General features: G+C 47.3%; 1 protein-coding gene across 9 annotated transcripts in view; it reads left to right on the plus strand.

Annotated features, from left to right (window-relative positions):
* OSBP2 (oxysterol binding protein 2) overlaps positions 1-26,812 on the plus strand; it is a 295,322-nt gene that overhangs the window by 100,441 nt on the left and 168,069 nt on the right. For all 9 annotated transcript variants that reach the window (XR_010156104.1, XM_016938976.2, XM_054675830.2 and 6 more), the window contains one exon: positions 3,709-3,917. Coding sequence is in view for 8 of the 9 variants with exons in the window: in XM_016938976.2 (XP_016794465.2) it covers positions 3,709-3,917 (209 nt within the window). In the remaining variant the exon portion in view is untranslated. The remainder of the gene's footprint in view (positions 1-3,708; positions 3,918-26,812) is intronic.

The following is a 26,812-nucleotide window of genomic DNA, read 5'->3' on the forward strand; positions in this document are numbered from 1 at the left end:
CTACAGGCGCACACCACCTCACTTGGCTAATTAAAAAAAATTTTTTTTTGTAGAAATGGGGGTCTTCCTATGTTGCCCATGCTGGTCTTGAACTCCTGGCTTCAAGTGATCCTCCCACCTTGGCCTCCTAAATTGCTGAGATTACAGGTGTGAGCCACCACGCCCAACCTAACTTCAAGAACTCTTGACCATCTCTGTTTCTTTCCTGATTTTAGGCCCACAATGTTCACTGTCTTAGTTTTAGGATGAGACTCTAAATCTTTTTTTTTTTTGAGATGGAGTCTCGCTCTGTTGCCCAGGCTGGAGTGCAGTGGCACGATCTCAGCTCACCACAACCTCCGCCTCCAGGATTCAAGCGATTGTCCTGCCTCAGCCTCCTGAGTAGCTGGGACTACAGGCATGCAACCACCATGCCTGGCTAATTTTTGTATTTTTAGTAGAGACGGGGTTTCACTATGTTGGCCAGGCTGGTCTCAAACTCCTGACCTCGTGATCCACCTGCCTCGGCCTCCCAAAGTGCTGGGATTACAGGCGTGAGCCACCGTGCACGGCTGAGACTCTAAATCCTTAACGTAGCCTGCAAGGTACTGAATTTAGTCCCTGCCTGATTTTCTTTTCCTTTTTTTTTTTTTTTTCAACTCCAGAAATATGCTTACCCACCTGCCTGATTTTTTTTGCTTCATTTTTCTCTCATTTGCTCTCTTGTTGTTGGCACTCTGGCCAAAGGACTTTTCTTTCTATTCCTTGGAAGCTGAGAACTGCTCCTCACCTGGTGGTCTTTGCCCCTGGTGCTCTCTCTGTCCGGAACACTGCCCATCCCCCTCTTATTTCTGATCTAAGCCATAATGTCATTTTTGGTGAGTCACTACACTTACACCTGAACAACTTCTAGCCTAAAATGTCCTTAAATCTAAAAGTATCAGGCTCCCAACAGGCATGCCCAGCTTCGCCAGTTTTCTAAATTAGAGTGACTGTCCTTCAAACAAAAGATACCAGCAGCTAAGAGTTGGGTTTTCCTTCAGCTACACGTCATCTTCTCTAAGGAATGTGCCCAAAGCACAAGGGAATTGGAAAAGACAATCGCTGTTCAAAAAAAGACAAATGTCTTTTTTTTTTTTTTCTTTGAGATGGAGTTTCGCTCTTGTTGCCCTGGCTGGAGTGCAATGGTGCAATCTTGTCTCATTGCAACCTCCGCCTCCCAGGTTCAAGTGATTCTCCTGCCTCAGCCATCCGAGTAACTGGGACTACAGGTACCCGCCACCGTGCCTGGCTAATTTTTGTATTTTTCAGTAGAGACGGGGTTTCACCATGTTAGCCAGGCTGGTCACAATCTCCTGACCTCAAGTGATCCACCTGCCTCCTCCTCCCAAAGTGCTGGGATTACAGGCGTGAGCCACTGCGCCCAGCTGACAAATGTCTGATTGAGTGTCGCGTCATTTGACTTTAGAACTGATAGAAGAATCAAAAAAATGACAGATGATGAACAGCCAGGGAAAATAAATGAGCATTAAAAGGTAGCAGAAAATTACCAAATGAGCTCCTGCCACTGGCAGTATTAAATGCTGGCCAATCACTCTTCCTTTTCTAACACCCTTCATGGGAAAAGATTTATTATGTCGTAGGGGTTCTGAATTTCCTTCAAGTGTCTGAGGAGTGAGTTAGATCCAGTCATGATAGTTGGATCTCCATTTTCTGACATTGATTGTAATTGGAAATGGCATACACTTTAGTCACCTACCCTCCCCTTATTTTGATACCATTAGCTCCATCATCTTATAAGTCCCTTGTCATGAGGTTGCACTATGTTTGCCCAGCCAATGCCTTCAACTAATCCATGTAGAGCCAGAGAATGGGACATCCTTGCTCTATAGATCTCATGATAGAACAAAAGGACAGCATCGGGGAGACACTGGCCCCAGGTGCCTCCCAGCAGGAGATGCCTCTACGTCTGCCCCCTCAGGCTCTGGGCCTCCAATTTCAGTTTTAATGGCAGGATCCCAACCTGCTCCAACTCTGTAGTTCTTTTTTTTGTTTGTTTTGAGATAGAGTCTCGCTCTGTCACCCAGGCTGGAGTGCAGTGGCACCATTTTGGCTCACTGCAACCTCCGCCTCCCGGGTTCAAGTGATTCTCCTGCCCCAGCCTCCCAAGTAGCTGGGACTACAGGTGCACGCTACCATGCCCGGCTAATTTTTGTATTTTTGTAAATGCCCAAGGGGTTCACTTTGCCTGCTGCCTAGACAGAGGCGATTCATGAAAACAGGGGAATTGCAACAGAGAAAGAGTAATTCACACAGAGTCTGCTGTGCGGGAGATGGGAGTTTTATTATTATTCAAATCAGTCTCCCTGAGCATTCAGGGAGCAGAGTTTTTGTTTTGTTTTGTTTTGTTTGTTTGTTTGTGTTTGAGACAGAGTCTCGCTCTGTAGCCCAGGCTGGAGTGCAGTGGCGTGATCTTGGCTCACGGCAACCTCTGCCTCCCCGGTCCTGGTTTAAGCAATTCGCCTGCCTCAGCCTCCCGAGTAGCTGGGATTACAGGCAAGAGCCACCATGCCCAGCTAATTTTTGTATTTTTAGTAGAGACGGGATTTCACCATGTTGGCCAGCTCGTCTTGAACTCCTGACCTCGGGTGATCTGCCCATCTCGGCCTCCCAAAGTGCTGGGATTAAAGGTGTGAGCCACCGCGCCTGGCCAAGGGGAGCAGAGTTTTTAAGGATAACTTGGAGGGTGGTGGGGGAACCAGTAAGCCAGGAGTGCTGATTGGTCAGGGATGAAATTACAGGGAATCGAAGCTGTCTTCTTGTACTGAGTCAGCTCCTAGGTGGGGGCCACAAGTTCAGACGAGCCAGTTTATCAATGTGGGTGGTGCCAGCTGATCCATCAAGTGCAGGGTTTGCAAAATATCTCAAGCACTGTTCTTAGGAGCAGTTTAGGGAGGGTCAGAATCTTATAGCCTCCAAATGCATGACTCCTAAACCATAATTTCTAATCCTGTGGCTAATGTTACTCTAGTCCCTAGGCAAGAAGGAGGTCTGCTTCAGGAAAGGGCTGTTCCCATCTTTGTTTAAACTATAAACTACAAATTAAGTTTCTTTCAAAGTTAATTCAGCCTATGCCCAGGAATGAACAAAGACAGCTTGGAGGTTAGAAGCAAGATGGAGTCAGTTAAGTTAGATCTCTTTCACTCTCAGTCATAATTTTGCAAAGGCAGTTTCATTTTTAGTAGAGACAGGGTTTCACCGTGTTGGCTCATGACCTCAAGTGATCTGCCCTCCTTGGTCTCCCAAAGTGCTGAGATTACAGGTGTGAGCCACCGCACCTGGCCCCAACTCCATGGTTCTAAGACTTAAAGGAAAGAGTTTAGCATAGAGTCCGAAGGCTGATCTGTCTTGAGAGACCCTGGGCAGTCATTCTGCCATTTCCTGGTGTCTGCAAGGCTTTAGACCACACCAGACACTCCCTGCACACGTGGCACCAATGCAGGCTCCCGTCCCTCTGCCATTCCCCACAGAGAGCAGTCGTGGCCTTAGAGTCCCCCTCAACCAAGCCACGACCAGGCAGTTCCAATAGGCATCATCTCCCAACTTTGACTCCAGGGCCTCTCCCAGCTCTGAGGGTCTGAGATTCTGAGGATTTGCCTGGAGGGTTTCTTTAGTCTGGAGCCATTGAGATTAGGAGCCTCACCCCATTCCTTCTCTTACATCCTACAGAAATCAGGGTGAAATGGCCCACACGTGCCGTGGAACCATCAACCTGTCCACCGCGCACATTGACACGGAGGACTCTTGTGGTATCTTGCTGACCAGTGGGGCCAGGAGCTACCACCTCAAGGCCAGCTCAGAGGTGGACCGGCAGCAGTGGATCACCGCCCTGGAGCTGGCCAAGGCCAAGGCTGTCCGCGTGATGAACACTCATTCAGGTAGTGAGCACTTGGGACAGCGGGTGTGTATATGGTGGTGTCATGAGTCTGGAGGAAGTGGGAATTGCAAGCGACTGGTGGGCAGTGGTGGCCAGGAGACCCAGGCCAGCATGGATCAATCTGGAAGGTCAAGGTGCGTGCATGTTCTGTGCATCGTCAGCAGTGAGAGACTCAGCCATTCTGTCTGGCGAGCAGTTCTTGGCATGGAAATGTTTTTGGTGGGCAGGAGCTGTGTGTGCCTTTCTTTGGGCTAGTCAGGACTTCAGCAGACCCTTCAGATGCTGCAGTGGGTTAGGTCCAGAAGCAGCAGTCAGTCTGTGCCTCAAGCCAGCCTTTTCCCCAGGTTCCTCCATCGTGGAGAGTGAAACCATTTAGCCAGAGCTGCTGTCTTTGCCTATTAGGGAAGCCCGCTCAGATGTCCTGAGCAAGACATTTTGTTTCTTACTTTATAAATTTATTTTATTTTTGAGATAGAGTCTCACTCTGTCGCCCAGGCTGGAGTACAGTGGCATGATCTCGGCTCACTGCAACCTCTGCCTTCCGTGTTCAAGCAATTATCCTGCCTTAGCCTCCCAAGTAGCTGGGATTATAGGCGCACACCACCATGCCCAGCTAATTTTTGTATTTTTAATACAGACAGGGTTTCATCACGTTGGCCAGGCTGGTCTCAAACTCCTGACCTCACGTGATCCGCCCACTTCAGCCTCCCAAAGTACTGGGATTACAGGCATGAGCCACCGCGCCCGGCCAATAAATTTATTTTTTAAATATGTAATGTTCGGCTGGGTGTGGTGGCACATGCCTGTAATCCCAGCACTTTGGGAGGCTGCGGCAGGTGGATCACGAGGTCAGGAGTTTGAGACCAGCCTAGCCAACATGGTGAAACCCTGTCTCTACTAAAGATACAAAAAATTGGCTGGGCGTGGTGGTGCGTGCCTGTAATCCCAGCTACTCCGGAGGCTGAGGCAGGAGAATCACTTGAACCCAGGAGGCGGAGGTTGCAGTGAGCCAAGATTGCACCAGGGTGAGACTCTGTCTCAAAAAAAAAAAAAAAAGGAATATTTTAACGTGACTCATAAACCAACAGCTTCTAAATCCTACACAGTGAGGTCTTGTCTTTGACTCCTGGTTCCCAGTCACTCACCCCATTCTCCTACCCAGAGGCAGCCAGAGATACTTGTATCTTTACATGTATATTCAAATAGGTACTTATTTCAAAATAACTGCATTCACTGCCTTCTTTATTTTCCATTTAGCAATATGTCTTGGAAATTTTCCCTGTCAATATGTAAAAAGCCTCCTCCTTGTTCTTACAACAGTGTAGTATTTCATTGTATGGGTGGACTATAGTTTATTTAACCTATAGCTTGTTGGTGAGCATTTGGGTTGTTTTCCTTATTTTGTTGTGACATACTGTGCTGCCATGAGTAACCTTGCAAGTACTTCATTTCATGCACATGTGAGTATAAATGAAATTTATGTTCCAGGAAGCCGGCTTGCTGGGTCAGTGGGCGCGTACATTTGTAATTCTTCAAGGTATTGTCAAACTGCCTTCCACAGGGGTTGTGCCATGGAATGTTAACAGGAGTGTGTGAGGACACACACCTCCCACAGCCCTGCCTGCCCAAAGCTACAGTAAATGTTTCTGATGGTTGAAAAATGTGTCTACACATGTAACTGTGATCCTTCTGAAGTCATTAGTGGAATGGTGTATTCCACAGACCTATGTGTTTGTCTGGGGAGGCAGGGCTCCAGGTGAGAAGGGGCCACAGCCCCTGCTCTCCCAGACTATCTTGGAGACTGGGTGGGGAGATGGTGAGTCCTGTGGAAGGAGCTCCAGCATTTGGCAGGATGAGAGCTAGTGATGTTGGTCCTTATGCCCCATCCCTGTCTCCCATGTTGGGGTCTGTCTTCCAGCTCTAGGGTCTCAGTGAGTATTAAAGGGCACTGAAAACCAGTCTGGCTTTCTCTTTTGTCTCACTCATTTGGAGCATGGGTCACCTGCTTGGTGACTGTTCTCCCTGAGGTGTCAGCACTCGTGTAGCTCTCATGTGTCAGCAATGATGCTGAGCTTGACGGCGGTCCCCCGGGTACCACTCCATCACCCAGTGAAGGAGGCAGGTGGGACCATCTCAGACATGGGCTGTGTTGGGACCCCCAGAAGGACCCGTGGTCTCAGTTTGTATGCCTGTGGGAAGCCACTGTGGCAAAATCTGTGGCTGCTGGCACAGCTGGGCTCAGGGCACTCACACTGGCCAAGTGAGGATGCTAACTAGAGATCTAGCTTCCTCTCCCTGGTTTCGCTTTTCTAAGTATAAATAAATAAATAAATGATAAATTGCCTTATGTTTTAGGAACTTCTTGAAAATAATGCAGCAGGTGGCAGTCATGGGATTAGTCATCCGGCAACAGTTTTCCTACGACAGCCAGTGCGAGGGGTTTCTTTTGCAGTTGGCAGGGTGGGGGGGTGAGGGCGGGGAGGAAGGAAGTGCTTGTTAACTCAGCTGGGCAGTGCTAGAGACTGCTGCCCAGACTTCATCTAGGGGAGAAGGGGACCCCTGAGGGAGTAACCTTAGGCTCAGCTTCCTTCATTGTATGAGATGCAGCACAAGTGCCAAGAGGGCAGCCTTCTGGGCAAGGGCACAGGACAGAGACAAACGTCCAGGTACCACTCAAGGTAGGATTCCTCTCCTGTTGGCTTTTTGAAGCATGAATGAACCATGTATGTGAAGGAAAAGCCTTCAGACGGCTACTCTGTGTTTATGGAAAGATTGGGACCACCTGATTATGTCTTGGAAAATAGCCCTTTTGATGGCCTTCTGTTAAAGGCAAGGTCCTCCTCTCTAAGCTCTCAGGCTGATGTGAGAGAGTTGTGGTTTGTAACTTTTTGCCTGTCTTGGAGTCAGCTTGGGGCAGCCTTGAATGAGAGAAGATGGCCTAATGTCGCTCTCCTTGGGCCTGGATGATGGTGGCCAGCTGGGTCAAGGACACAGATAGCACTTTAGGCAGGCCACTGTGGGTTATCCCGGGGCCTGTTTTCTTCTCCTGAACTGAGAACCCTGTCTCATCCTGCTGGAAGCCTACTTCCTACTTCTGCTTATCTCTTGAAATCACCTGCTACTCCCCAGCTCTTTTGCCATGCCCTAATCTAAGTACAATCCCCTCCTATCTGGATGTCTATCAGGAGTTCGAGACCACCCTGGCCAACATGGTGAAACCCCATCTCTGCTAAAAATACAAAAATTAGCTGAGTGTGGTGGCGCGTGCCTGTAGTCCTAGCTACTTGGGAGGCTGAGGCAGGAGAATCGCTTGAACCCTGGAGGCAGAGGTTGCTGTGAGCCAAGATCGCGCCACTGCACTCCAGCCTGGGCAACAGAGTGAGACTCTGTCTCAAAACAAACAAACAGACAAACAAACAAATCAACTCTTAGGTGCTATAAACCAACTAGACTTAGCAGACATATACAAAACACTCCACTCAACAACAGCAGATTATAATTTCTTTTCAAGTACACATGGAACATTTTTCAGGATAGACCATATGTTAGGCCACAAAACAAGTCTCAATAAATTTAAAAAATATTGAGATTATATGAAGTATCTTTTCTGACCACAGTGGAATGAAGGTAGGAATCAATAACAGAGGTAACACTAGAAAATGCATGGAAGTTAAACAACATACTCTTAAACAATGAGTGGATCAAAGATGAAATCACAAGGGAAATTCGAAAATACATTGAGATAAATGAAAACAAGAACACAGTTTACCAAAATTTTGGAATACGCAAAAGCAGTGCCCAGAGAGAAATGTATAGCTCTATCTAATCCTCATTTGTGTGCCAGAAAAAAATACAAAAAAAAAATTATAGCTCTAAAAGTATATGTTAAAAAAGAAGGAAAATGAATCTGAAATGAAAAACCAAACTTTATACCCGAAGGAAGTAGGTAAAGAACAAACTAAACTCAAAGCTAGCAGAGGGAAGGAAACAATAAAGATTAAAGTTGGGCTGGGCGTGGTGGCTCACGCCTGTAATCCCAGCACTTTGGGAGGCCAAGGTGGGCAGATCACCTGAGGTCAGGAGTTTGAGACCAGCCTGGCCAACATGCTTAAGCCCCATTTCTACTAAAAAAATTTAAAAATTAAATTAGCCAGATGTGGTAGCGGACGCCTGTAATCCCAGCTACTCAAGAGGCTGAGGCAGGAGAATCACTTGAACCGGGGAGGCAGAGGTTGCAGCAAGCTGAGATCATGCCACTGCGCTCCAGCCTGGGCAACAGAGCGAGACTCTGTCTCAAAAAAAAAAAAAAAAAAAACAATTAGAGTTAGAGTAAATGAAATAGAGAATAGAAAAACCAATAGAGAGAATGAATGAAAGCAAAAGTTGATTCTTTGAAAAGACTGACGTAGTTGGTAAACCTTTAGCTAGACTAAGAAAAAAAGAGAAGACTCGAATTACTGAAATCAGAAATGAAAGTGGGAACATTACTAATGACCTTACAGAAATGAAAAGGGTTATAAGAACAGGATGAAAAGGATTATAATGAACAGTTTATGCCAACAAATTAGATAACCTGGATGCAAATGGACAAACTCTTAGAAACACTCAAATTACAAAAACTGAGTAAAGAAGAAATAAAATATCTTAGCAGACCTACAATGAAGAGGTCAGTGAATCTGTAATCAAAGATCTTGAAACTAAGGAAAGTCCAAGACCAGATGGCTTAATTGGGTGAATTCTACCAAACATTTAAAGAACTTGCAAGGCTGGGCCTGGTGGGTCACGTCTGTAATTCCAGCACTTTGGGAGGCCTAGGAGGGAGGATCAACTTAGCCCAGGAATTTAACACTAACCTGGGCAACATAGTGAGACCCTTTCTTTACAAAAATTTGAAAAATGAAAACTAGCCAGGCATGATAGCACATGCCTGTAGTCCCAGCTACTTCAGAGCCTGAGGTGGGAGGATTGCTTGACCCCCAGAGGTTGAGGCTGCAGTGAGCCATGATTTCACCACTGCACTTCAGCCTGAGCAGTGGAGTGAGATCCTGCCTCAAAAAAAAAAAAAAAAAAAAAAAAAAATTATACCAATTCTTCTTAAAATTTTTCCAAAAAATTGAAGAGGATGAAACACTTTTTTTTTTTTTTTCTTTTGAGATGGAGTTTCGCTCTTGTTGCCTAAACTGGAGTGCAGTGGTGCAATCTCGGCTCATTGCAACCTTCGCCTCCCAGGTTCAAGCGATTCTCCTGCCTCAGCCTCCCGAGTAGCTGGGATTACAGGCACCTACCACCACACCCGGCTAATTTTTTTGTATTTTTAGTAGAAACGGAGTTTCACCATGTTAGCCAGGCTGGTCTTGAACTCCTGACCTCAGATGATCCGCCTGCCTTGGCCTCCCAAAGTGCTGGGATTACAGGCACGAGCCACTGTGCCCACCCTGAGGATGAAACACTTAATAACTAATTTTATGAGGCCAGCCCTGATACCTAAGCCAAACAAAGACGTCACAAGAAAAGAAAAGTATAAACCATTATCCTTTATGAATATAGCTGCAAAATCCCTCAACAAAATACCAGCAAACAAAATCCATTAGAGTATTTAAAGGACTATACACCATGACCAAGTGGGACTTACCCCAGGAGTGGAAGGGTAGTTCAACAACAACCAAAAAACAAACAATGTAGTACATCAATTTGACTGAGGGTGAAAAAAGCCACATGTGGCCCTCTCAACTGATACAGAAAAACTATCTGACAAATATTCAACACCCTTTCATGATGAACACACTCAGCAAGCTAGGAATAGAACAGGTAAATCCATAGTGATAGAAAGCAGACTAGTGGTTTGTAGGAACTAGGGGGAGATGGGAAGTGACAGCTTAAAGGGTACGGGGTTTCTTTTTGGGGTGATGAGAATATTATGTAACTAGACAGAGGTGGTGGTTGCACATTATGAATGTACTAAATATCACTTTAAAATGGGCCAGACATGGTGGCACACGCCTGTAATTCCAACACTTTGGGAGGCTGAGGCAAGAGGATTGCTTGAGCCCATAAGTTTGAGGTTGCACTGAACCACGTTCATGCCACTGTACTCCAGCCTGGGTAACAGAGCAATGCCTTGTCCCCAAAAATAATAATAATAAAAATAAAATGATTCAAATGGTAAACATTATATATGTTTACATCCACACACACGTATAAAATTATCTTAAGTGGCTTGCTAGTGGTCGTTGGGTAAAATCCAAGCTCTTCCTCACATTGGCTGTGCGGTAAGGCCCCGTGTGATCAGGCCCCTGCTGGCAGCCTCCTTTCCTCCTCTTCCTTGCCCCACCCACTGGGCTCAGCTCTGCTTCAGGGCCTTTGTACTTCCTGGTCTCTCTGCCTAGAACACATCTGACTGGTGTCCCATCTTCGGAGCTCAGCCTAATGTCACCTCGAAGTACTTTAAGCTGTTCCTCTCTCTTGAGACATCTCCATTATAGCACCCTGGATATTTTCTTCACTGCCATCTGCAGTTATTTTTATTTTTATTTATTTATATTTTGAGGTGGAGTCTTGCTCTGTCACCCAGGCTGGAGTGCAGTGGTATGATCTTGGCTCACTGCAACCTCCATCTCCTGGGTTCAAGTGATTCTCCTGCCTCAGTCTGTAGCTGGGACTACAGGCACCCACCACCACACCCAGCTAATTTTTGTATTTTTAGTAGAGGCAGGGTTTTACCATGTTGGGCAGGCTGGTCTCGAACTCCTGACCTCAAATGATCCACCCACCCCTGCCTCCCAAAGTGCTGGGATTACAGCCATGAGCCACCACACCCAGCCTATTTTTATTTATTTATTTATTTTAAGATGGAGTCCACTCTGTCACCCAGGCTGGAGTGCAGTGGCGCGATCTTGGCTCACTGCATGCAACCTCCACCTCCTGAGGCCGGTCTTGAACTCCTGACCTCAGGTGATCCGCCTGCCTCAGCCTCCCAAAGTGCTGGGATTACAGGTGTGACCCACTGCACCCGGCCTAAACTAAAAAACTTCTAAGACCCCCGAACCATTTAAATTGTTTATTGTTCATCTCCTCAATAGAACCTAAGTTCCTTGAGGGCAGAGAGAGCCTGTATGTCTTGTTTTCATGGTGACCTCAAGGCCAGACACTAAGTTTGTTACTGGGGTTGGTGCCTAGCAAGGGTCTGTTGTGGGGCCAGTGTGCCATGACACCCTTGGCAGCACCAGCAGTGTCCTTGCAGAAGAAGACTGTGGTGTTGCGGTTCCTTTCTACCTATTGTCACCAGAAAAGGGGTCTGGTCCCAGATCCCAAGAGTGGGTTCTTGAATCTGTCGCAGGAAAGAAATCAAGGCAAGTCACAGAGTGAAGTTAAGATCACTTATTAGAGACTACTCAATTACAGAGTAGGGCATCCTCAGAAAGCAAAAGGAGCAATGCGCTACCAGGTTGTTAAGAATTGTGTATTTAGGCCAGACATGGTGGCTCATGCCTGTAATCCCAGCACTTTGGGAGGCCAAGGCAGGTGGATCACCTTAGGTCAGGAGTTCGAGATCAGCGTGGCCAACATGGTGAAACCCCGTCTGTAATAAAAATACAAAAATTAGCTGGGCATAGTAGCACACGCCTGTAATCCCAGCTAGTTGGGAGGCCGAGGCAGGAGAATTGCTTGAACCTGGGAGGTGGAAGTTGCAGTGAGCCGAGATTGTGTCACTGCACTCCAGTCTGAGTGAGACAGAGCGAGACTCTGTCTACAAACAAACAAACAAACAAACAAACAAAAAAGAATCGTGTATTTATTACAAAGGCTGGTGATTAACTAGTGGCAGGCTATTAGTATTGTTACTTTCCTATTGTTGCTAATTCTTGATTTTAGCAAGAATTTATGAGTGTACTATTATTTTTAAATCAAAACCTACTCTTAAACTAAGAATGCTTTTGTGTTTTTAAAGTACTGGGACATTTCCATAAGTTCTGAGTCTTTAGTTGGTTAATATCATTAGCTCATTCTCTTAACCATAAACATGTGACCAGGAGTGCCCAGCCTCCTGGGAATGTAACCCAGCAGGTTTGGCTTTATCTTGGCTTTATTCAAGATGGAGTCACTCTGGTTAGGATGCTTCTGACACTGTCACCACTGGAACAAATGAACTTGTGACATTTGGCCGGAGAAAGGAAGACCAGGCAGAACCTGCTTGAATTGAAAGTTTGAAGAGTCAGGGTGTGCAAATGAAGCCACAGACTCGTTTCTAATTTTGTTTGTTTTTTATTTTTGAGATGGAGTCTTGCTCTGTCACCCAGACTGGAGTGCAGTGGCGCAATCTTGGCTTACTGCAACCTCCGCCTCCCAGGTTCAAGCAATTCTCCTGCCTCAACCCTCCAAGTATCTGAGATTACAAGCATGCGCCACCATGCCTGGCTGATTTTTGTATTTTTAGTAGAGACGAGGTTTTGCCATGTTAGCCAGGCTGGTCTTGAACTCCTGGCCTCAAGTGATCTGCCCACCTCAGCCTCCCAAAGTGGGAGGATTACAGACGTGAGCCACCACGCCTGGCCGCAGACTCGTTTCTAGTGGAACAAGCAGAACCAGGAGTGGAAGCAGTGAGACTGATTTCTGCTTGGTCAAGAACAGAGCACACCAGGAGAGGGAGGGAGAGGTGAGGAACGTAGTGAAAGGTCAGAGCCAGAGGGCTGGGCCTGAGGGTCCTCCCAGTGTTTGAGTGCTGTCATTCTGGGCTAAGTTTGCATTTCTCTAACTGTTCCCTTTCCAAATTTGGTAGAATATTCTGTGGCAGTGGGGACAGAACAGTGAGCCCAGGGGCAGATCTGATGCTGGATAAGTCACTGTGTCTCATGGTGCCTCAGCCTCTCATCTATGGAATGAACAGTTGACCAAACTTCTCCCTAAGCCCAGCTCTGGGGCCTTGGTCAAATCAGTGAATGTTTCTGAGCTCCAGTTCCCTGTCTTTGGCAGTCCTGCTTAGTTGCTGGGAGGATTACACGATGGTAAATGCGAAGTGTGTTGCACTGTGAATGCAACCAATTCCATTCATGCTGGCATTGCTGGTGGGTCATGTGCCCCATGTAAACAAAAAATTAAAATTCGAAGGCCCCCCAACCATCTAACTGGGACTTCCTCCTAGGCCAGGGCACTCTAAAATTTAACCTGAAAGACTGGTTCAGGCAATGATGGGAAGTGGGAATTGGACATGCCTTGTAATACCTCTCTGATGTTAACATCAACACAGACCTTAAGTCTGATAAGAAACATTGGCAATCTATTCTCTCCAAAGCCTGCTACCTGGAGGCTTCATCTGCGTGATAAAACTTTGGTCTCCACAACCTCTTATCCCAACCCAGGTATTCCTTTCTAGTGATAACTCTTTGTTTTTTGTTTTTGTTTTTGTTTTTGAGATGGAGTCTCTATCTGTTGCCCAGGCTAGAGTGCAGTGGCACGATCTCAGCTTACTGCAACCTCTGCCTCCCAGGTTCAAGCAGTTCTCCTGCCTCAGCTTTCTGAGTAGTTATTATAGGCATGTGCCACCATGCCTGGCTAATTTTTGTATTTTTAATAGAGTCGGATTTCACCATCTTGACCAGGCTGTTCTTGAACTCCTGACCTCAGGTGATCCACTCATCTCAGTCTCCCAAAGTGCTGGGATTACAGGCGTGAGCCACTGCACCCGGCCTCTATTGATAACTCTTAAAATCAATTGCCAATTAGAAAAAATTTAAATCTACCTGTAACCTGGAAACCCTACCCACTTCAAGTTGTCCCACCTTTCTGGACCAAACCAATGTGTTTCTTAAATGTATTTGATTGAAGTTTCGTGTCTCCCTAAAATGTATAAAATCAAGTTGCACCCCAATCACCTTGGCACATGTTCTCAGGATCTCCTGAGGGCTGTGCCAGGGGCCATGGTCACTCATATTTGGCTCAGAATAAATCTCTTCAAATATGTATGTGTTGTGTGTGTGTGTATATATATATATATGTATATATATATATTTTTTTCTTTTTTTTTGAGATGGAGTCTCACTCTGTCATCCAGGCTGGAGTGCAGTGGCGCGATCTCGGCTCACTGCAACCCCCATCTCCCAAGTTCAAGCAATTCTCCTGCCTCAGCCTCCCAAGTAGCTGGGATTATAGGTGCCCACCACCACGCCTGGCTAGTTTTTGTATTTTTAGTAGAGACGGGGTTTTGCCATGTTTGCCAGGCTGGTCTCCAATTCCTGACCTGAGGTGATCCTCCTGCCTTGGCCTCCCAAAGTACTGGGATTACAGGCGTGAGCCACCGCGCCCAGCCCTCTTCAAATATTTTACAGAGTTTGACTCTTTTCGTTGACACCCAGCACTCATAAATCATCCGCCCACAGCCGGTGGCAGGAGATGGGGCAGAATCACCCGCAGGAGATTAGGCGCCCAGGGCACTTGAGAGGTGAAAGGAAAAAACTGCTTTTACTGTCTTCAAACAACTTATGTCCAACAACATGTATCTACCCAAAATGAGGCTCAGCAGCCCCCGAGGGATTCACCTCTAGAAAGACATTCACCTTCTGCTCAGGGCAAAGACATGCTGCTTGTGGCTGCAGGAGGGAAAGCCATGGTCATCCTGGGGGAGGCGTGCTCACACTTCCCAAAAGAGTACCTGTGTCAGTCACAGAGGGGTCTGCAAGCTGGGACGGTAGCCTTTCCCTGCCAGCCCTTCCTCAGCCGTGGGCCTTCCCTGGAGCCCAGGACCAGGTGTTGGAGCAGAGTGCTGTTCAGCGGCACCCAGCCACCTCTGCTCACTGCAGTAGTGATTCTCTGCCTGTGCACCTAAAATTTGACCTTTTGGGGTTTTCCAGTTTTATATTTATGGCTCGAACTTGCCAGTTGCCTAAAATGAGCTGAAGGAAGGAATACTTATTTCCAGGCCACATATTTTTTCTTTGCTTTGCTTTTTTTTTTTTTTGAGGCAGAGTCTCACTCTGTCATCTAGGCTGGAGTACATTGGCGTGATCTTGGCTCACTGCAACTTCCGCCTCCTGGGTTCAAGCGATTCTCCTGCCTCAGCCTCCTGAGTAGCCTCCGAGTAGTACAGGCACTGCCACCACACCTGGCTAATTTTTGTATTTTTAGTAGAGATAGAGTTTCCCTATGTTTGCCAGGCTGGTCTCAAACTCCTAATCTCAAGTGGTCCACCCACTTTGGCTTCCCAGAGTGCTGGGATTATGGGTGTGAGCCACTGCCTCCGACCTAGGCCACAATATAATTTTTGTCATATAAAAATAATCCCTGGCCAGGTGAGGTGCCTCATGCCTGTAATCCCACACTCTGGGAGGCCAAGGTGAGTGGATCACTTGAGGTCAGGAGTTTGAGACTAGCCTGGCAAACATGGGGGGAAGCCCTATCTCTACTAAAAATACAAAAATTAGCTGGAGGCTGGGCACGGTGGCTCACGCCTGTAATCCCAACACTTTGGGAGGCTGAGGTGGGTGGATCACTTGAGGTCAGGAGTTCAAGACCAGCCTGGGCAACATGGTGAAACCCCGTCTCTACAAAAATAAAAAAATTAGCCCGTCATGGTGGCACACACCTGTAATCCCAGCTACTCAGGAGGCTGAAGCAGGAGAATCACTTGAACCCGGAGGCAGAGGTTACAGTGAGCCGAGATTGCACCACTGCACTCCAGCCTGGTCAACAGAGCGAGACTCCATCTCAAAAAAAAAAAAAAATTAGCTTGGCATGGTGGTGCACAGCTGTAATCCCAGCTACTTGGGAGGCTGAGGCAGGAGAATCACTTGAAACAGGAAGGTGGAGGTTGCAGTGAGCGGAGATTGTGCCACTGCACTGTAGCCTGGGTGACAGAGCGAGATTCCATCTCAAAAAATAAAAATAAAAATCCCTGGTAGACTTCTGCATCTTATATGCTCCCATCTTTCAGAGGGAATGAATGCCATTTAAATGGCATAGTCCTATAAACCAAAAAATATCTGAGGCAATTTCAATCAATTTAGAAGTTTATTTTGCCAAAATTAAGGACTTACACATGACACAGTCTCAGGAGGTCCTGACAACATGTACCCAAGCAGGCTACAGCTTGTTTTTATACATTTTAGGCAGACATAAGACATCAATCAATGCAAGATGTACATTCGTTCAGTCCAGAAAGGCGGGACAGGGGTACAGAGGGGTGGGTGAGGTTTCCAGGTCATAGGTGGATTCAAAGATTTTCCAAATGGCAGTTGGTTGAAAGAGCTTATCTAAAGACCTGTAATCCATACAAGGGAGCATCTGGGTTAAGATAAGGGGTCCTGGAGACCAGGGTTCTTTTTTTTTTTTTTTTTTTTTGAAACAGAGTCTCACTCTGTCGCCCAGGCTGGAGTGCAGTGGCACCATCTCGGCTCACTGCAAGCTCCACCTCCTGGGTTCACGCCATTCTTCTGCCTCAGCCTCCCGAGTAGCTGGGACTACAGGCGCCCACCACCACGCCCAGCTAATTTTTTGTATTTTTAGTAGAGACAAGGTGTTACCCAGGATGGTCTCGATCTCCTGACCTTGTGATCCGCCTGCCTCGGCCTCCCAAAGTGCTAGGATTACAGGCGTGAGCCACCGCGCCGGGCCCAGGGTTCTTATTATGCAGATGAAGCCTCCAAGTAGCAGGCTTCAGAGAGAATAGATTGTAAATGGTTCTCACCAGACTTAAAAAGGTGCCACACTCTTAGTTCTCTCCTGGATCAAGGAAAAGACCTGGAAAAGGAAAGAGATTCTCTAGAGAACATAGACTTTCCCAAGAGACAGATTTGCAGGGCCATTTCAAAATATGTCAAAGAAATGTATTTTCAGGTAAAATACTTTGATCTCTTTTAGGGCCTGCTATTTGTCATGTGATACTATACTAGAGTCAGGCTGGAACTTGGTGTCATTGCTACAAAAAGTCTTAAGATCTCTGCTTTAATGTTAATGCTAGGCAGCTGTGCCTGAATTCCAAAGGGAGGAGGGTACAGAGGCATGTCCAACCCCCACTTCCCATCATGACCCTAGCTACTTTTTTTAGGTTAACTTTGGAATGCCCTTGGCTGAAAGGATGAGCCCATTTACATGGTTGTGGCGCTTCGAATTTTTTTTCAGTTTACAGCCCTATATGAACTCAAACTTCAGGAGCAAGGTGTGGCAGCTCCCACAGAGGTGAGAACCAAGACCCTCTGTGGTTGGAAGGGAGACTTGCATATGGATTAGCACAGTGTAAGGTAGGAGGCCCTCAGTGTCTTGGGGTGGCTGGAGGTGGGGTGTGGGGGTGGGATGTTACTGGTGGGAGGTGAGACTTGAGAAGCTTTGGAATATGGAGATGGAGGTGAGGAGGGCAGGGAAGAGGACTCCAGGTGGTGGGCATGGTTGGAGCAAAAGGGTAGATGTGTTCAGGGACTGTGAGTGTCCTCTGTGGCCTGGGCATCATAGTCAGACTGCAGCATCCCTCAGCCTGGGAGTCACCAGGGGAGGTTCAAGATAACTTGGTGGAGACAGCTCCGTGCTCCTTCCCTTGAAGCTGAGGGTATTGGCCTGGGCAAGATCTGGGACTAGGACCTCCATCTGGCCAGGAAGGTGGTGGATGGGAGGGCTGGACAGGCTCAGTGGCCAGAGTGTAGAAGTCACCAGTCCACTCCAGGCCAAACCGTCTTTGGTCAGCAGCCACCACAGAGCGGGATGATGTGCTTTCCCAAGGATTTTGCATGTGATGGTTTGAACACGGGTTATTTGGCTCCCTCTGAAAAGAGTTATCATTGGACTTATCCCCAGGAGAAGGGCATATTTGCCTGCAACCCTTCAGGGGGAAACAAACTTTTTCCACATATTTGAAGTTATGAGAGGGATTTGAAAGCAGTGAAGCAAGCATGTCCTGTAGAATGCCCTGGAATTCAGTGGCCTTTTCTCCAGCCAGTTTGGTATTCCTTCCGTTTTGCCTGGTGGCAGCTCTCACATTCCCTTCCACCTGTGTATTTGGGGCTGGATGACACATTGTTCCCTGTGTGGAATTTATTTGTTCTTAATTGTTATGCCCAAATATTGTGTCACATTGATCAAGCTCCAAGAAATCAGAGGCACACCGCACTTGAGAGAATTACTCTGAGTCTTTCTTTCTGCTGCTTGGGGAAAAAATAGATTTTCCTTTGAATCTTTTGGCTGGACTTCAGCCAAAAATTGGGCAGACTTTTCCAAGTGCGTGAGAAGATGCTGAAACTCCCTAGAGGTGTTTTCCCTGCACACTCCCTCTGTTTATAGTTCCTGTTTATGTTGACATTGGAAGGCTCCTGTTCTGTGAAAGAAAGCAACGCAATCCTGCAAGGTCACTGAAAGGCAAAATGGTTCTTATGCACTAAAGTGCATGCATATGTCCCTCAGCAGGCTTTGATTGGTGTCCTTGTGTGTCCTGGGGGCTGAGCCAGATGCAGGGAACTCAGAGATGAACAGGCACAGGCTTGGACCTGGCCTTTAAGGAGCTCACTGTTTGGGGCTGAGGAGAGACTCATGTGGGCAGCACAGGTATGCTGGCCCATGCAGAGGAGAGAAGAGCTGTACCTGGGGTGGAGTAGGCACCTCACCGTCTCCCCGTGCCCCTTGGCTTACACCCCACCCTGCTCTGTAGCAAGCTGCCTTACCTTCCCCATGTCCTTTGTGTCACCCCCGAGGGCTCTCCCTTGGCCTCAGGGAAGCCTGTGTGCTGTGCTGTCCTGCCCCGCCGGCCTCATGTTGGGGTCTCCATGTGTGTCTGACTTCTCCACCTGGAGCTCCTCTGCATGGACCTCCTGCTGCTGTGCTGGGGCAGGGGTTGACCTGTCCAGCCCCCTGGCTTCTGGATCAGCTTTGGTCATTGCCTCTTGGGGCTGCCCTTGCCCCATCTCAAAGCCTCCCGTTGCCATATAGCTTTCTGTTGACTACATCTTCCTGTCCCCATCACTGATCTTCCCCACATCTGTCTTCAAGCTCATAAAAACTCCCCGTCCTTGACCCCTCTGCTTTCTTCCTGTATACCCACTCTTTCTGCTGGGCAGCCTCTCCTCTTTCTTGCTAGGACCCTATCTTCCTGACCTCTTAGCTTTCAGCACACGCATCTCCAACGCCCTAGCCAGGATCAGCTCACTTGTGTCCTCCTGTGGGCACTCCTCAGCTGCTGATGGACAACATCTATAGATCTATAGCTGTGTAGGCCGTGGCCACTAAACAGTCATGCTTTACACCCACTGGGCATGCCAGACCCACAGGGGCGCTTAGAGCAGAGTGGGTGCAGAGCTCTGGGCAGCTGATGGCTGGGACCTCAGATGATGTCCTGGGCCACAGATCAGGAGACTTCCCTGCTGGGCTGGAGATGTACAGGGCCCCATATCACCAGAGAGACCAGAGCTCACCACAGGACCAAGCAGCCTTTCAAGAGAGTCCTTATTATCAGATTCTCATTCCTTTCTTATCCTTTATTAGAAAAATTCATATGAGGAAGGGCATGGAGTTTTCTGCTGTTCTGATGAGGAATCAGGCAACCCCAGGACTGTGTGATTGGTTGTTTAAGCAGCTTCCGAAGTGTAGGCATCCTTTGACTTCGGGAAGCTTTGTCTTGTTTCCAGCTGCCATCTGGCGGCTGGATTGAGGCCCTTCTGAGGGCATGTTGAGTCAACCAGGGCTGGCTTGCTCACCTGTCTTTATAAGGTCCCCGCAGGGTCATCAGAATGTGAGACCTCTGGGGAGAAGAGTCCAACCAGGAGAAGGAACTTTCACCTACGCAGCCCCCACCCTCCAAGAGGGGCAAACCTGGCCCAGGGACTGGTCGATTGTGCCCCTCTTCAGCGTTCCCCTCCCTGTGCCACTCATTTTTCCAAATCCTGGTGTCTTGGTGCCTCTGCTAGGATTGCACCCCACCCATCTCAGCCCTCAGGTCCACCAGGGCCCTTGGCCATGGAGCTTGTCCTCAACCCCTGGGCCTCGTTCCCTGGTCGGCATGCTCTTGCATCTTCAGCTGTGCCTTAACGTGGAGCACCAGTCCCCACGCAGCCTGACCCCACTAGGCCCTGTCCACCTCTGCCCCATATGGTCACCTCCAGACCCTGTGGGCTCTGGCTCAGTAATCTTAAAATCAGAAGCCCTGTTCTGGCCACCACAGCAGTTACCCTTCCAGTGCCCTTCCAGATCTGACTCCTCCAGGTGGCAGTTGCGTTTTTCTTTTCCTTTCTCACTTGGCCTCGCCCTGTGGTTCACCCCTGCTGGGGTGAGTTCTTCCTCTCTCTCCTGATTGTCTGGCTTCCTTCACACCTGTTTGTCCTCTGTCTAACCATGGGGCAGCCCAGGCACTAGACAGGTTGGGCCCAAATCCAGACTGTGTCACTTATAAGGTGGGTCCCTCTGCCTCTGTCTCTTCACCCACAAAGTGTATGTAATGATAAAGACCTTTTAGGGGCCAGGCATGGTGTCTCATGCCTGTAACCCCAGCACTTTGACTTTGAGAGGCTGAGGTGGGCGGATCACGAGGTCAGGAGTTCGAGACCAGCCTGACCAGTACGGTGAAACCCTGTCTCTAGTAAAAATACAAAAATTAGCTGGGCATGGTGGCGCACGCCTGTAGTCACAGCTACTCAGGAGGCTGAGGCAGAAGAATCATTCGAACCCGGGAGGTGGAGGTTGTGGTGAGCAAAGATCATGCCGCTGCACTCCAGCTTGGACGACAGAGCGAGACTCCAGTAAAAAAACAAAACAAACAAACAAAAAAAACCTCTTAGAGTTGTCAAGAGAGATAAATCAAATCATGCTACAAACTGCCCAGCAGTCACTGGAGTGTGGTGGCCACTCAGCTGACGGAAGTAACATTGTCAGTCTTTGGGTGATGACCTGTCAGTTCTGCACCTTCTACCTTCAGGCAGGGGTGATAGGGCCCTTTGCTGAGCACACGTACACATGCTATGCAGCCACGTTCTGCAGTGACCCTCCCAGCCATGCAGACCACACTCCTCAAACCCAGGGTATCTGCTGTGTGGTGACCCCTTCCAGCCATGCAGACCACACTCCTCAAACCCAGGGTATCTGCTGTGTGGTGACCCCTTCCAGCCATGCAGACCACACTCCTCAAACGCAGGGTATCTGCTGTATGTTGACACCTCCCAGCCATGCAGACCACACTCCTCAAACCCAGAATATCTGCTGGCCTTGATCAGTACCTGTCCCCTTCGTGTGAGTCCCTCACCACCTTTCTCTCCCATCTCCCAGTGACGTCCTTGCTACTCTGTGTATTTTCACTGCTGCCTCCTGCCACACTGCAAAAGATCTTGCTTCCTCATGCATAGAACAAAACCAGATCCACAGCTGAGCCCCTCAGCTCTCTGCCATTACACGCTCCCTGCATCCCCCCTGCCATGTGAATCCCAAATGATTCCAGTGGAGACATTTCTCCCCTTTGAAGCAGTGCCAGCTTCAAAGGGTGATTTTCTCCCTCTTGCTGGGGGACTTGGTTTTATCGCTGTTTTCTTTTTCTTTTTTTTTTTTTTTTTGAGACAGAATCTTTCTCTGTCGCCCAAGCTGGAGTACAATGGCATGATCTCGGCTCACTGCAACCTCCGCCTCCCGGGTTCAAGTGATTCTCCTGTCTCAGTCTCCCGAGTAGCTGGGTCTACAGGTGGGTGCCACCATACCTGGCTAATTTTTGTATTTTCGGTAGAGACAGGGTTCCATCTTGTTGGCCAGGCTGGTCTCAAACTCCTGACCTCAAGTGGTCTGCCCGCCTCGGCCTCCCAAAGTGCTGGGATTACAGACATGAGCCACTGTACCCAGCCTTATTGCTGTTTTCTCACTCCTGTAGCCTCAACCTCTCTCCTGGCCTCTTCTCACTGCATATGACCCACCACTCACTACTTTGAAACTGTCCTAGCCAAGGTCTCAGGTCACTTTCCAGACCTGGCAGATGACTAAGAAGTGAACCTGGGTGTCACTTTGAGTCCTGCCCTCCCTGATCCCTCACGTGCAGCTTGTCAGCAGATCCTGTCAGTGCCAGACCTGAGCACTTTCACATCTGCCCACTGCCCTCCATCTGCCTGGCCTCCAACCCAGTTTCACTACCTGACCTCCCAGAGTCTGGACAGCAAGAGTGAGTCTTTTAAAATTCAATTCTGCTCAGTTCCAGTTCCAGGTAGGATTAAGTGAGAAGGTTTCACTCTCTAGCTATGAAACATGGACAGGGCCGGGCACAGTGGCTCATGCCTGTAATCCCTGCACTTTGGAAGCCTGAGGCAGGCCGATCACTTGAGGCCAGGAGTTCGAGACCGGCCTGGCCAACATGGTGAAACCCCGTCTCTGCTAAAAATACAAAAATTAACCGGGTGTGGTGGCGCACGCTTGTAGTCCAGCTACTGGGGAGGCTGAGGTGTGATAATCACTTGATCCCGGGAGGAAGAGGTTGCAGTGAGCTGAGATGGCACCACTGCATTCCAGCCTGGGTGACAGAGCGAGACTCTGTCTCAAAAATAAAATAAAATAAAATGTGGACAGAATGCACAGAGCAGCTATTTGAGCACCCTGAAAATTAAGTAGCCACAAGCAGACTAGAGAAGACCAGAATCTGAGGTAACACCAAACAGGTGGTGAGGTTACAATTTTTTCCCTCCAGTATCTTCTAGAGTGGACTCAGGGGAGACCCAGAAGTGAGCAGACAGAGAAAACTCCTGGAGAAGCCCTCTAGTTCAGGCTCAAGGAGGAAAGGGTCCCCTGTCAGTGATAGCAGTGGCGATGAGAGGCTTGCAGGTACCAAAAACTCAGAGGAATCCATCCACACCAGTAGGAAGAGCTCTGGGCCCAAGAAGTGAGGGAACCCCTGTTGCATTTTTCTCTCACTCTTCCTACCACTTAGCCCCCGATATAGGTGTGGTGGTGGGAAGTGGGCAGCCAGAGGACTGAAACAGAGCCCAAGAGAACCAGAAAAAAACAGGAAATCACAGAAAGAGAACACCTTGGGAAAGTGACCCCATAACGTTGTTTTCATGAACTCCTGGCTTCACGTTCAAGCTGCACATGGATGGATCTGATCCTAAACAGCATACTAAAGATTTTGAGAACTGAACTTAAAGCTACATGAATACCCACGTCCCTGTGGCCACTGGCTGGCACACATGTGGAACAGATCCAACTAGTCCTGCAAAGGGCCGGGCGCAGTGTAACCTGGCACTTTGGGAGCCGAGACAGGTGGATCACTTGAGGCCAGGAGTTCGAGACCAGCCTGGCCAACACGGTGAAACCCCATCTCTACTAAAAATACAAAAATTAGCCAGGCGTGGTGGTGCACACCTGTAATCCCAGCTACTCGGGAGGCTGAGGCAGGAGAATCGCTTGAGCCTGGGAGGCAGAGCTTGCAGTGAGCCGAGATTGCACCACTGCACTCCAGAGCAAGACTCTGTCTCAAAAACAAAAACAAATAGTACTGCAAAGGCTTTGAAAATGGAACAAACAGTGAAACCACCACCCAGAGACGGCTGGTCACTACCTGTGGCCTTAACCCAACTTATTTGATAGACTGCTAAAATGAAAATATCAAATTACCAACATCAGGAATGAAATAAACAATTAATAGCACTAACAAACATAAAAGGACAATACTACAAAAACATAAAATAGATACATAATACATAAAAGGAATGCTACAGACAACTCTGCTGACAAATTTGACAACTTGGATGAAATGAACCAATTCTTCAAAAATCAAATTCTAACACTTGCCCAAGATCAAATCCACAAACTGAATAATCCTATAACTATTAAAGAAGTTGCATTCATAGTTTAAAACACTTCAAAAAAGAAGTCTTCAGGCCTACATGATTTCACAGGTAAATTTTATCAAATATTTGAAAAAAGAATAACACTGTTTCCACACAATCTCTTCCAGAAAACAGAAGAGGAATGAGTAATTTCTTTTCTTTTTTAATTTTTCTTTTCTTTTTTTTTTGAGACAGAGTCTCGCTCTGTTGCCCAGGCTGGAGTGTGCAGTGGTGCAGTCTTGGCTCACTGCAACCTCTGCCTCCCAGGTTCAAGCAGTGCTCCTCCCTCAGCCTCCTTAGTAGCTGGGATTACAGGCATGTGCCACCACGCCCAGCTAATTTTTTTTTTGTATTTTTAGTAGAGACAGGGTTTCACCATGTTGGCCAGGGTCATCCTGAACTACTGACATCAGGTGATCCGCCCACCTTGGTCTCCCAAAGTGCTGGGATTACAGGCGTGAGCCACTGCAACCGGCTTTTTTTTTTTTTTTTTTTTTTTTTTGAGACAGAGTCTTGCACTGTTGCCCAGGCTGGTCTCAAACTCCTGACCTCAAGTGATCTGCTCGCCTTGGCCTCCCAAAGTGCTAGGATTACAGGAGTGAGTAATTTCTAACTCATTTATAAGGACAGCATACCCTGATACCAAACTGAACAAAGATAGTGTAAGAAAAGAAAACTTCAGACCAATATTTCTCATGAGCATAGATGAAAACATCTTCAACAAAATATTAACAATTTGAAACCAGCAATACAATAGAATATTACACCATGATCAAGTGGATTTCATGCTAGGAGTGCAAGATAGGTGCAAGATAGGTTCCATATTTGAAAATCAATAAATGGGGCTGGGGGCAGTGGCTCACACCTGTAATCCCAGCACTTTGGAAGGCCAACGCAGGCAGATCACTTGAAGTCAGGAGTTCAAGAGCAGCTTGGCCAACATGGTGAAACCCTGTCTCTACTGAAAATACAAAAATTAGCCAGGCATGGTGGTGCACACCTGTAGTCTCAGCTACTTAGGAGGCTGAGTCAGGAGAATCTCTTGAACCCTGGCAGGGCGGAGGTTGCAGTGAGTGGAGATCGCACCACTGCACCCCAGCCTGGGCAACAGAGCAAGACTCTGTCTCAAAAAAAGAAAAAAAAGAAAATCAATATAAATGGAATCATAATATTAACAATCTAAGAAAAACTACATTATAATATCAATTGATACAGAAAAAGGCATTTGACAAAATTTAACATTATTCATGGTAAAAACTCTCAGCAAACTAGGAGACTCCTCCACCTGATTAAGGGCATCTTCAAGAAACTGACATCATATGTAGTGATAGAAGACTGAATGCTTTACTTTCCGCCTAGGATCAGTAAAGTCAAGGATGTCCATGCTCACCCCTCATATTCATCCTAATACTAGCCAGTATTATAATGCAAGAAAAAAGAAGTCAAAGGCACTCAGATTGGGAAGAAAGAAACAGAGCTATCCCTATTTGCAAGCGACATGATGGCTGTGTAGAAAAATCCCAGGAAATCTACAAAAATATTTTTAGAGTAAGTGAGTTTAACAAGGTCACAGGATACAAGGTCAGTACATAAAGGCCAGTCATATTTCTGTGTATTAGCAATGAACAATTGGTAACAAAAAATTTTTAAAAATCACTTACAATGACCCCATGAAATACTTAGATATAATTATAACAAAACAAATATAGTATCTATATGTAAATAGTGTTAAATACTGATGAAATAGAAGACCAAAATAAATGGAGAGACATACAATGCTCATGGATCAGAAGATTCAAGAGAGTAAAGACGTCAGTTTTTCCTTGACTGATCAGTAGCTTGAATGTAATTCCAAAAAAAATCCCAGCAGGACATTTTCTCAGCATAGACAAACTTATTATACATTTATATGAAAAGATAAAGAAATTAGACTAGCTAAAGCAACTTTGAAAAAGAAGAATAAAGGTGGAGTAATTACTCAATTTTAAGACTTATCATAAAGAAACAAGACAGTGTGATGTTGGCAAACACTATATAGATTAATGAGATAGACATATACATTAATGGAACAGAATGGAGAGTCCAGAAATGGGCCCAGACAAATATGGTCGGTTGGCTTTTGACAGAGGTGCAGAAACAATTTAATTGAGAAAGGTTAGTCTTTTCAACAAGTAGTGTTGGAACAATTGGACATCCATATGCAATAAAATGAATCTTGATTTATACTTCTTATTTATATAAAATTTAACTCAAAATGTAAACCATACAACTATAATACTCCCAGCAGTTTGGGAGGCCGAGGCGGGTGGATCACTTGAGCCCAGGAGTTTGAGACCAGCCTGGGCGATGTGGCGAAACTCCATCTCTACCCAAAATAGAAATATTAGCCAGGCATAGTGGTGTGCAACTGTAGTCTCAGCTATTTGGAGGCTGAGTCAGGAGAGAATCATTTGAACCTGGGAAGCAGAGGTTTCAGTGAACCGAGATTACACTACTGCACTCCAGCCTGGGTGACAGAGTGAGACTCCATCTCAAAAAATAAAAAATAAAATAAAAATAAAATGCACTTTTGGGCCAGGTGCGGTGGCTCACGCCTGTAATCCCAGCACTTTGGGAGGCCAAGGCGGGTGGACCACGAGGTCAGGAGATCGAGACATCCTGGCTAACACGGTGTAACCCTGTCTCCACTGAAAATACAAAAAATTAGCCGGGTGTGGTGGCGGGTGCCTGTAGTCCCAGCTACTTGGGAGGCTGAGGCAGGGCGTGAACCCAGGAGGCAGAGCTTGCAGTGAGCCGAGATTGCACCACTGCACTCCAGCCTGGGCAACAGAGCAAGACTCCGTCTCCAAAAAAAAAAAAAAATGCAATTTTGATTTATGTCTCTTCTCTGGCTCCTCTTGCGCTCTAGACCCATCCAGCTTCTGCTGTCTTCACTGGCACACCATCTTGCTGCCAGCCAGCGTGAATGCTGTACCTCTTGTTGGCAAGGTCTGTTCCCTAGTATCCAGCCCCTTCCCACACCCTATTTTCCTCAAGTCTGTTTACCCTCCAGGGAGAGGCCATTCAGGAAAGCCTTCCCTGAGCTAGCCTCCTGCCTGGGCCAGATGTTTGCTCCCAGGTGTTTGCTCCTTGGCTC

The sequence above is a fragment of the Pan troglodytes genome, chromosome 23 (genome assembly GCF_028858775.2).
Source record: "Pan troglodytes isolate AG18354 chromosome 23, NHGRI_mPanTro3-v2.0_pri, whole genome shotgun sequence".
In the NCBI taxonomy this organism is placed as follows: domain Eukaryota; kingdom Metazoa; phylum Chordata; class Mammalia; order Primates; family Hominidae; genus Pan; species Pan troglodytes.